At 49.0% G+C, this 12,188-nt stretch overlaps 1 protein-coding gene across 1 annotated transcript in view; it reads right to left on the bottom strand.

Annotated features, from left to right (window-relative positions):
- The window catches only part of LOC114685732 (integral membrane protein DGCR2/IDD-like), a 70,982-nt gene that overhangs the window by 12,552 nt on the left and 46,242 nt on the right, over positions 1 to 12,188 (bottom strand). The window contains 3 exon segments of the mRNA XM_028860371.2: positions 7,147 to 7,323; positions 7,671 to 7,747; positions 9,948 to 10,158. Coding sequence (XP_028716204.1) covers positions 7,147 to 7,323; positions 7,671 to 7,747; positions 9,948 to 10,158 — 465 coding nt within the window.

The following is a 12,188-nucleotide window of genomic DNA, read 5'->3' as shown; positions in this document are numbered from 1 at the left end:
AAGCTTGTTCCACTCTCCAAATGGCATGGGGGTATCTAGAAAGAGACTAGAAATCTTACAGCTCTCCTCAGTTAGGACTGGGATCACCCACATGGCCACCAATGTTCAGGGGAGAAAGACGGAGAACATTCTTTGCTATAACAATAAGGAAAGAACAAGGAAAAGAAAGAGAATCCCGAGAGAACTACAGGATACCATGAAGCATCCCAAAATGGTTAAGCATCAACACAGGCCATAGGCTTGGCCACCTCTGCAGTAACCAGACAGGGTAACTGGGAACTAGTCAACGATTGCCAATGTGATGGCTAATTTTGTTTGTCAATCTGACTCTCCATTATTTGAAGCAGGAAGACCCACCCTAACCTGGGCCACCCCTTGTAGTGGCCGCCCACATAAAGGACATGGAAGAAGGGAATGCTTCCCTGCTCGTCCTTACTCTCCAGTGAGTTCATCCACCCTGCTGCGGAGGTATTCCTCTGCCATTATTTCAATCTACTCCTTCAGGATTCCAACACAGCAGCTCTGCAGGCACCTTCCAGGACTCCAGCGCCAGGTTGGGACTGCTGAGAGTCCAGCCCTGTGGACTCAACAACTAGGGGATCCTTGGCCTTCCCAGTGTTGGACAGCCACTGGTGTACTGTTCACCAGTGCCCTGTAAGCCAGTCTAATGAATGCCCTTTCATGTATGTGTTCATTCTGCAGTTCTGTTCCTTTACGGAACCCTGACTACCACAGCCAACTATACATTCTAACTGTATTTCCAACTTAGGCTCAAAAACAAACAAACAAATAAACAGACCAAGTGCTCCCCACCCAACTAGCTAAATAGCCTGCCCTTGTCAATCATGTTCTCAGAGCCTTCAGAGCACCCTAGAGATGCCATGCTGGAACTAACCCCCTGGAGAGTGGAAGGGTAGAGACTCAGGGCCGAGGGCAGATGCAGAATCAGAATACCAGCCCTGTCACCAGCCCTGAGCCGGTCACAGTTGACAACTACTGGGAAATCCGGTCAGGCAGTCTCTGAGGCAGCTCAAAGGTAGACCACATACAGAGGATGGAGCAGATCGTTAGAACAGGAAGACTGGCGTATTAAGATGGAGGATCCCCGCACAACAGACCAAGCTGCAAGCACCTATGTCTACCGTCATACACGAAAATGTTTTTTAATGAAAAATAAAGAAAAAGCACGATGCCCTCAAGCTCGTGATCAGCAAAAGAGGACCAGATATGACCCAGATCAAAGAACCTCCCCGTAGAGACCGTGACTGTCAATGGCCCATACCGTAAAGGCTCTGATGACAAAGTCAGACGACACACAAGGTCAGGTGGTACCCACTACTGCTGGGAAGAGACTCCATGGCCAAGGCAGCTCTTCTCAAAGACAGCTTCTAATTGGGGGCTTGTTTACAGTTTCAGAGGTTAGTCCGTGATCATGGCAGAGAGCATTGCTGGTGCCCAGACGGAGCTGGAGCAGTAGCTGAGAGCTACATCCTGATCCACAGGCAGAGAGAGAGAGACACAGGGTGACAGAGAAACAGAGAGAGGGCCTGGCTTAGGCTTCTGAAACCTCAAAGCCTAAACCTCAAATTGCTAGAGACACACTTCCTCCTCCAACAAGGCCATACCTCCTACTTCTTCTAATCCTTTCAAACGGTGCCCCTCCCGGGTACTAAGCATTCAAATATATGAGCTTATGGGGGCCATTCTTATTCAAACCACCACAGAAGGAGAATCTGTTCAAGAAATAGAAGACCAAGCAGGGATCCGAGAAGTGCGAGGCACAGACAAAAGTAAAGCAAACAGCCCTGCAGGCGCTCACACCTGACCTAATGAGGACAGGAACAGACTCAAACTCAAGGGCACAAATGAGGCCAGGGGACACGGAAGTCAGAGGCACGGCGTGTTCTGTCTGGATCCAGACTGGAGAAAAGGAGCTATAAAAGGACAGGACATTATTGGAGCCACTAACAAGACTGGAGCAGTGGACTGCTGATGGTATTACTGTCAGACGAAATATTCTGAAGCTGAAAATATACTATGTTTTATTCAAGAGTGTGTATTTGTTCTTAGTAAAGACACTATTTCTCTGAGTTCATAGCATCTCTGATTGTGGACAGATGTTGAATTGGTAAGATAAACACAGGTATGTCCTTGCAGTTTTTCCCTAAGTTTGAAATTATATCTAATAAGTTACCCAAGGTTACCCCTACTTTCCCCTCCCAGTGCAGATGATCCTTTAAGGTCTTGTCTCTCAGACACTCAAAAGACAAGGCTATCTTCAACACGTACAGATTTAAAGAACGGTATGGACTGCTTCCCTGTACACTGTACACATGGATGTAAATGCTGACACAGAGCCAGCCGGTCTGCCTCCTGGGTAGGGGGTGGCAGCTGCTGACCCGGCCTGCTGCCTGCCCTCCTGCTGGTGATTCAGCTTCCCAGTTCCCCACCCAGAGGGCGGCCTGGCTGTAGATGGTCACAGAGCTCCCACGCTGTGGCCTCAACCAGCACAGCAGATGGTGGCAGCAGGCCCAGGACACACACCAGGGAGCAGGGACAGCCACAATCCAGTCTCTTCTGTGTTGCTGCTGAGGCGGCAACAAGAGCTGGTGATCAAAACTCAAAGGAGGATGGTGAAGCGATTTAAAAACCTACATGCAATGAAGTGGCCATTCTGCCATGCTATAGCTCAAGATTCCGGTCTGATGGAGAGGGGTATGTGATCCCTAAACACTCAGGCAGAACTGACGGCTATGTTTAACCATTTCTTTGTTTGTTAAAGCTCCTCTGATGACTCCAGGAAAAAGAATATAGTGCTGAACTAACAGCTGAGTCCCTTCATGTTCCAAGCTTACAAGGATGTTCTTATTTTAGCTGCATTCTAGATCTCAAGACAAGTACAAGAATGGCCTTGGATGGGAACTGTACTAGAGTGCGGAGAAGGAGCCATCCACATCACTCCAGAGAAGCACATTCTAACCACAGGACAAGATTCCATATTCTATTCAACAACCGCTGAGAGATGGACAAGTAGGAGCCCTGTAGAAAACTGAATGCCAAAGGCAGTCAGACAGTCTCCACCTACTGCCCAGACCTGGTGAAAGAACTGAACTAGTGTGAGGCACACTGGAGTCAACCTTATTTAGAAGAAAAAAAGAAAAGAAAAGAGCCAGCCGGTGGTGGCAAACGATTTTAATCCCAGCACTCAGGAGGCAGAGGCAGGCGGATCTCTGTGAGTTTTGAGGCCAGCCTGGTCTACAGAGTGAGATCCAGGATAGGCACCAAAACTACACAGAGAAACCCTGTCTCAAAAACAAACAAACAAACAAACAAACAAACAAACAAACCCAAAAAACAAAAAACAAACAAAAAAAAGAAAAGAAAAAGAAAAGAAAATCTTGGGAAAGGCATCCATCCATCTTCTAAGCCTCATGACCTGTGTTCAATCTCTAGAAACCACAGGGCAGAAGAAAACCAGCTCACTCCTGAGGGTTGTCCTCTGAGCTACACATGTGTTCACACACAGACACATGTTTAAAAATAATAAAAAGAATCTTTCCACTAACATTCATTCAAAGAGATTCTTGGACCTGAAACTTAAAAAAAAAAGTATCTTTATGTATACGTGTGTATGTGTGTGTAGGTATGTTTGTGTGTGTGTGTGTGTGTGTGTGTGTGTGTGTGTGTGTGTGTGTGTGTGTGGTGTCTGTGCATGCCCATGGAAGTCAGAACAGGGCATTAGGTTCCCTGGAGCTGGAGTTACAGGTGGCTGTGAGTTATCCAACATGGCTACTGTAAATTGGACATGGTTCTTGACCACTGAGTCAAGTCTCCAGCCCTGTGAGATCTTTTTTCATCCCGAGTTTTATTTTACACAGCCTATCTTGGATGTCATAGATGAAATGATTTAGAACTGCCCGCTGGGGTAGATGTCCTCTCTATTAGACTATTGCCCCGAGCCATGTTCGGGACTTTAAAGTTGCCTACACAGGGATTTGAGGGGAACTGTAGATGCAGGGCAGAGGTTGAGGAACTGAGCAGCAACAGCGTGGACCTGAAACAACTGATGTGCAAGTTGTCACACACACGAGTGCTGTGCAATCTGCTTGGTGGACTGATGCAGGCTTCCACACTGCGGTTCTACCAACTATGCCGCCCCACGAGGGTTTACAATGAATATGGACCTAGATGTCCTCACAGCCTAGTGTCTGGAGTCATGTCACAGAGCTGACTTCAGTTACAAAGGTTAGGGAAATAGGAGACAATCTTTCTGATGGGCGGCTATGTCTGGATGGTTTCGGTTGACATTTTAAACCTGCCATGAAGTAGTAGAAACAAATATGATCACACAGGAATGTTTAACGAGAACACCAACACGTTGATGTAGAAGACACACAAATGGCTATGTTTAACCTCAGACTGACTATCTGAATCTTACGTGCACCAAGTCAAGAGTGTGTTTTCCTTTTCTGTGTCCTGGTATTTTGTAGATTAGTGAATTGTCCAGGATTACGCTTGAGTTGGACACTGCTGAGCAGTACAGGGCTGGTCTATATTCCATACTTTTCATGTTTTGATGAAAAAATAAATAAATAAAAAGGCAAAGACAAACTGTAGCAGAAAGATTAAAAAATGGCCAAGGAAAGGAATTCAACAGACACACCTGGCCAGCAAGCACTGTCCATTTCAGTTATCTCCAGCTGCCCACCCCACACCCCAGCTGCCACCCCAGCCCACCAAGGTTTACTTTGCAAGTGCTTTAGGAGCTAGGAAGCTAGTCTCTTGGATGTCTCTTGATTATGTGCACTGTTTCTTGCTTTAAAAGAAAAGACTGGGGACTGGAGAGATGGCTCAGAGGTTAAGAACACCCGCTGCTCTTCCAGAGGTCCCGAGTTCAATTCCTAGCAACCACATGGTGGCTCACAACCACCTATAGTGAGATCTGGTGCCCTCTTCTGGTGTGTAGGTGTGCACGCAGGCAGAACACTGTATACTGTAATAAATAAATAAATCTTTAAAAAAGGGGGGGGCTGGAGAGATGGCTCAGTGGTTAAGAGCACTGACTGTTCTTCAAGAGGACCCGGGTTCAATTCCAGCACCCACATGGCAGCTTACAACTGTCGGTAACTCCAGTTCTGGGGGATCCGACACCTTCACACCAATCAATGCACATAAAATAAAGTGAAATAAATTATTTTAAAAAAAAAGGAAGAAAATACTGTTGAACTAGCACTATAATGCCATTTCTTTTTAAAAACAAACAACTTGGTTGGCCCAAAATCAATATAATCAAAATCTAATATCTTTCTTAATGAAGTAAAAATGTTTATTTATTTATTTTTGAGACAGGATCTCACTACGTAGGCAAAATGTTTGTTGATTTACTTATTGACTGATTGATTGATTTTTGAGGCAGGGTCTCACTACGTAGCCCTGGTTAGCCTACAACTCAAAAGAGACCCACCTGCCTCTGCCTCCCAGTACTGGGATTAATGTGGGTGCCCGCAGGTCCAGCAGAAGGTGACATTTTCACCTGCTCTACACAAACTATTGTTAACTTTAATATGTTGAGTACTTTTCATTTTGATAACTGGATCCTTGATTGTCACTGTATCTGAAAAACTTTTACAAATTTAAATTACTTTTTTTTCCTTGTGTAGGTAGGTGTGTGGTCGGTACGTATGTGCCACGGTACATGTGTGCAGGTCAAAAGACAACTTGGAGAGGTTCTCTCTTCACACCAGCCACGTCCTGGGCACTGAACCCAGTGTCAGGCTCAGAAACAAGTACCTTTACCTGCCGAGTCATCTCACAGGCCTTGGGATATTTCTTAGCTCCAACCACCCATGCTGTGGAAAGCTAATTTTCTTTGCATTTTATGATATCTGAATTATGAAGAAAAAGTTGCAACAATAAACTTAAAATTGAATTACATTTAAAAAGCAGAAATATGAGCCAAGGAAAGTACAGAAAAGAAGTGAACCTAAGTATTAGCAAATGAAATTCAGCAATGTTAAGACACACAAACCCCACAGGGGTGGCTGGACGTCCAACACAACAGAGAGTGCCTGAGGTCCCAGCCCCTCAGGAGGCTGAAGACAGTCACTGGAGCCCAGCTTCAGGCTCAGCATGGGCAACACAGTAAAAACCTACATCAAAAACGGTCTAACACAAAATGAACAAAGAGATAAGATTCAAGAAGAAAAACCTATTAACTCTGAAAATCAGAAAAAACCCTCTGGTAAAACTCAGTATTTTTTTTATGGCATGAATGTTCCTGGAAAAGGAGGTGCTGAAACACACTTTCTTTACTCCCAAGGATAGTTTTAAAATTCGGTCGAAAGCATTAAAGCTTGATGCTGATAGACTAAATGCATGCTCCGTTTTTCTAACCAACGCCATAGTGGAGACTTCCGCAAGAGCTCAAGCAATCTAGGAGAAGGCTTCAAAGTCACAAAACTGTCCACAGATATATCTAAGAAGATCCCACACTAAAAGAACTAACAAGAAAATAAAAACACTAAAATCGGTGTAGAAGAGAAAAAGGCCCAGAAGAGCAACAGGCAGAGAGGAAAACCCAGGCCAGCCTGAGGTCCGGGCTAACCTGTTATTAGCATGGTGCTGGCACAGACTGACAGACAGCAAGGGTCTCAGCAAGGAGAAAGGGCGTTCCCAAGGTCAGAGCTGAGAGCACTCCTCACTCCAACCACGGCCTCAGCGACTGTCAGAAGTTATCAAGACAGTCTTCCTCCCCACCCCTCCCAGAGCTGGGGGAGGGCTCCCCATCTTTGGTGTGTCTACACTACAAGTGATGTAAAATTTGGGTGGATATGTTAGCGGAGGGCTGAGGAGACTCCTGACCCACATACTAGGGAAGAGAATTCACACCTCAGACAGCCAAGAGGACATCCAGCTGAAAAGCTACCAAGGCCCTCGACGCCGCAGAGCCGCCACAGGACTGGCAAATCCTGAGCTCACTGCTCTCACCCAGTCTCTGAAGGACACTGAAGCCAGTAAAGCAGAAGTGTGGCCAGGGGTCCAGAACACCTAAGGCTGCCCAGGCCACAGAGCCGGAGGCCAGCTGGACGGAGCCGCTGCCGAGCACCATGAGGTCAGAGCCCACGGAGGCTGACGGCCGGGACTCACTTCTTTTACACAGGAACGAGGACTTCTCGGAGCAGGTCTCAGCATGCCAGCTGTGGAGGTCATGGTGCCTCAGGGTAGGGAAGTGGAAGCACTGGAGCTGGGCACAGAACACATGGTCGCTCTCAGACAAGGCGGAGGCAAAGATGGGGTCTGGAGGCAGGAACACTTCTGAGGAGCCTGTGGAGGAGAATGGACGTGAGGATAAACGCGTCCAACCATCAGCAGATCGTCACATACAGTCCTCAAGCTGGCGTCCACTGGAGCAACCACAGGCCTGGAGGACTGCAAGAGCTAAAGGCTGCTGCAGCTCCAGAGAAGGCCCCAGAAACTCACAGGGCCTGGCTGGTAGGCAATGTGCTGCCTCAGGGGCCCTCTCTGCAACCCTCCCCATTTCCATGTGCCTCATCCCCCGGGGCCCTGCAAATCAAGTAACCACTGGGTGGAAGGAAGCGGAAAGCGAGACTCCAGAGTATCATCTGAGTCAAGACGGCTCCATTTCACACTTACCAAACAAGAATACTTACTTTTGAACGCTACCTCCCAGCGACCTTCTAAGGAGTGGTTCCGCCCAGTGATGACATACTGATAACCAACCCACAGCCTGCAGGACAGAGAGAGAAACCTCAGTACCGGTGACTACCTAGGCACACATGTATATATTTAGGAGAAATGAAAACATTTACTCTTTTCTTGGTCCCAAGAGCTCAAGTTTGCAAGGCAAGCACTCTACTCCTGCACCACTGACTACTTTACTCCTCTATTTTGGGATAGACTGGCACTGAGTTCAGCCTCCTACACAGCTGCAATTACAGCCTGAGTCACACCTCCAATGTTTCATCCATGTGTGAGGGGGAAGTTCTCCACCACTGAGTCACAACTCCAGTGTTTCATCCATGTGTGCTGGGGAGTTCTCCACCACTGAGTCACACCACCCAGTGTTTCATCCATGTGTGCTGGGGAGTTCTCCACCACTGAGTCACACCACCCAGTGTTTCATCCATGTGTGCTGGGGAGTTCTCCACCACTGAGTCACACCTCCAGTCCTGTGTATGTGTTTTCATGGTTATACTGACCTCTAAAATGAGTTTGTTGTGGAATATTCCTTTACACTGTGTGAAGATATGTCACTGTGGTTGGTTTAATAAAGAGCTGAATGGCTAATAGCTAGGCAGGAGGCATAGCAGAGACTTCTGAGGACAGAGAGCTCTGGGAAGAAGAAAGGAGGAGTCGCCAGAGGAACAGACACGTAGGAGAGGTAAAAGCCACGAGTCACATGGCAACACGTAGATGAACAGAGCTTTCATAATTAATAATAAGACTCTGTGTCATTTTTTTATGAGCTGGCAGCCCGAGAAGAAATCCATTTACATGATTCATTAAAGTTTTTCTCTCAACTTTAATAAAATCCATTTTCTAAACAAATTCACAGGTCAGAGAGTTTTATATCTGGAACCTGTGCCAAGCCTGTTCTCTTTAGCTAATTCTAGAAAACTTGACATTCAGAGCAGGATGACCGCAGATGTAATGTCATAGAAACACAATTCTGCGTATGGTAAAATCACCGCACAGGGAACTCTGAACAAACAAAGCCCTGTGATCATACCCTGCCCCCTTTACTGCTTTCTGCTCAGCCAGCCTGTTTCAGGCCTGCAGCATGTCCCCAGTCTGAGACGCCAAACACTGAGACACCTGCACACGGGCTGGACTGAACGCTCCAGGAACCTCACAGTTCTGTGCCTGCCTGCCCATGCTGCCTTAGCTCTCCAGCCCCAGCCCTAGAGAACCCGCCTGCTGATGTGGCCCCACTCAGAGTACCAAGCCGCTCCAGCCATGCTGAGAGCAACAGCTGCTGTGAGCAGCGTGGGCTGTGCCCACACCGGCCGCCATGGAAGACAGGGCCCCAGCAAGGCCCTTGCCCTTCCGGGCATTTCCGGGGAGAAGAGCCATTTCTCTAACCCGGCCGATGCAGACAAGAAACAGCGTGGTGCTCTGGCTTGCCACACATGGCAGGGCTGGCTTATCTTGAAGTGGCCCTCTGGCCACCTGCCTTAGGTCATGGCGCTCTCCAGTCGATTGGCAGCTGTGCCCTTGTTAGGAGGCAGCAGGTGGCTGGCAGTAAACACTGGCCATCCTCTGTCCTTCCTTCTGGAGCAGAGGAGACGATAGCTGCCCTTTTCACCTTCTACCCTACAGCATGGACAGGGCACATGATGTGGCTTCCAGAGGTGGCACACTGAAGTTCGGCACATTCCTGGTCCCTAAACAAAAGCCCCACAAATACTGAGCCTTTAGTTTGGCTGTTACTTTTCTGCTTCCTCTAGATGAGTTCATCTTCCGGAGTTCAGGACCAGGTTCTGGGCAGACTGCCTGAGCTAGGCCTGGCACATGCCCCGGAGCCCATCAAGGGTCCCACGTGCAAGCACTCGGAAGCCTAAGGTGTCTGGGAAAGACTGAGCAGGGCACAGGCAGTACCCAGGAGCTGCAGGCGCATCTTATCGTCTGCACTCCCACCCGCTGCACACCCTTCTTATCATGCCCAGAGCCCCACACGGAGCGATCCCTTGGGATTCAGGCTAGCATGCCCTGGCCACAGTCACCAGTGCAGCTGGATCCACAGGAACCAGTGAAAAGGGCTGCTCCACGGTCCCAACCAGCAGCAGCGGGCGCTGTACTCCTCGTTCATTCAAAAGCCCCCAATTTCATCTCAATGCCAAACCGAGCCCCTGGATCTCCACCTGCGTCTACTGGTGGGGCTGCCAGTGAGTGCTCAGCAGTCACAGACTCTGAACCCCGGGACTCACTTGCGCTGGTCTTTCCAGCCGAAGCTCCGCTCTGGCTGGTCCCATTCCTGGGCCAGGACGAAGCGCAGCTCCTGGTCAGTAGAGAAAGTGGCGAGTGACCCGTTCACGCGCTGGCAGGTCTGCGCGGCATCCCAGTAGTTCTCTCCGCTGAGGTAGACCCGGTAGCAGCTGGCCGTGCCTTCATAATGGTGCCACCCGGTTGGGCACTTCCCTAGGAAGCATGAAGAACGGAGGGAGTTGTCCCCACATTAGGACATGTGCCGCATCAGCCACAGCCACACCTCAGAACCACCTGGAGAGCCAGAGCTGCAGAGGAGTAACAGGTCCAGAGCACAGTTCCCAAAAACAGCACTGGCTGGGTCTCTGTTTACCAGAACCACCCTTAATCCACTCCCAAAGGCTGACCACCCCAGGCAAGGGCACCTAGTTAATTCACACAGCCGGTATCAGCTCAAGGATCCCCATCCCGACAGTCAGAAAATCTGCTTGCTTCTCCTCCATTTTCTTCATCTCTCTGCCTCTCCTGGGGGGGGGGGGGAGCGCATGCGAGCCAAGTGCATGTGTCGTGGCAGTTTGATCCCCAATAATCTTTCTACCACAGGGCGGTCTAGGTTGGCAGTTCCCCTGTGGTTTCACTTACAGCGATGAGCTCTCAGCTGAGCTCACGCTGGCTCAGAGGCTCAAGTTCTTCGAAGAAGCGCAAGCTCCGGTGTATTTGTACTCAGGGTCCTAAGTAACAGCAACAGGTGCTGCGAGAATCCTCTAACACAGTTCACTCTGCAGTGAACAACGCAGAGTCATGACTCGGTCTCAGGCGGCCGGGGGTAAGCACATTACCAGGACTGGCTGGTCAGTAGAGAAAGTGGCGAGTGACCCGTTCACGCTGCTGCCAGCAAGCCAAGCCCACTGCTTCCTCTTTTCTGTGCACACAGGGGTTCAGCAGGGTGCCTGCCAATTAGCACCCCCTAAAACAGTTCCATAAATCTAACTTCAGAGGGTCTAAACCTGCCCCTCCCTCACGGGTGAGAGAAAGGAGGCACAGCTTTGCCACAGCTGTCGAGGCTGAGGCCATCTCCAGCTCTTTTCACTCTACTGGATGGTTCCTGTGCCCCGCAGGCAAGGGTTTACACCTGAGTGAAGACAGTATTGGGGTGTGCTCCACAGATCTAGAGCATTCAAATATTGGGAGTACTGCGATGCTATTCTTGGTTGTCTACTTGACTACACCCAGAATTAACTAACACCTCAGTGGCTAGGTGTACCTGTGAGGGGTTTTGGGGGGGTTTTTTTGTAATTAATTTGAGGTGGGAAGATCCACCTTTAATGCACTCTCTGCCTGCTTCGCTTGCTCTTGCTGACAAGTCCATTCCTTCACACCCAGCCTCGTGGACTGAACAACTACTGATTTCTCGGAACTTCTGTTGGCAGCCATTGCTGGACTAGTTGGACCACGGCCTGTAAGCCATTCTCCTAAGTCCCCTTTCCTCTCTCTCTAGACGGATTCCATCAGTTCTGATCGTCTAGAGAACACTCACTATCAGAAGTCCCGTTCCCTCGTGCCCCCCACCTCACCCCAGACAGGGTTTCACTATGCAGCTCTGGTGGCCTTGAATTCATAGAGATCTGCCTGCCTCTAACTTCTAAGTAGACCTGGCTAGAGTACCTCTTACACTCTAAAAGATATTATTTAAAAATGCCACAGAACTGGTAAAACTTATTAGGGAGTATACTCATGTTTGTATTTTCATCCTCTGTGTGCGGGCTGCTTACATGTGGCTGGGCACCATGTGCACTCAGTGCCTGCACAGGCCGGAAGAGGACATCTGATCTCCTGGGACTGGAGTCAGATTGTGAACCACCATGTGAGTACTGGTGATCAAACCCATGGCCCCTGGAACAGCCGGTGCTCTGAACTGCTGAGCCATCTCACCAGCCGAATCCTCGTGTTTAGATGTAAAGATGTGTGACTGACTGACTTATTAAGGGAGACAAGGAAGAAAATGGCAAGCTGGACCACAGCTGAGGCATGTCCACAATGCTGTGTGCAAGGAGAGCAAGCTGGCTATGGATATCTGCTCACTGCTCAGGCCTAAGATAAGCACAGCTGAGTGCACAGCCATGTGGAGCCTCCTGGAGGAGACAGTGTGGCTCAGTTTACACAGGACATACTCCCTGAGGGTAAGGAGGAGACAGCGTTTATTTCAAGTTTCTTACCTGAGCTCAGATGCCTGGTTACACATT

This window comes from Peromyscus leucopus, chromosome 12 (assembly GCF_004664715.2).
Source record: "Peromyscus leucopus breed LL Stock chromosome 12, UCI_PerLeu_2.1, whole genome shotgun sequence".
Classification (NCBI taxonomy): Eukaryota; Metazoa; Chordata; class Mammalia; order Rodentia; family Cricetidae; genus Peromyscus; species Peromyscus leucopus.
Note: the sequence above shows the minus strand (reverse complement) of the source record. Positions and strands in the feature narration are given on the sequence as shown.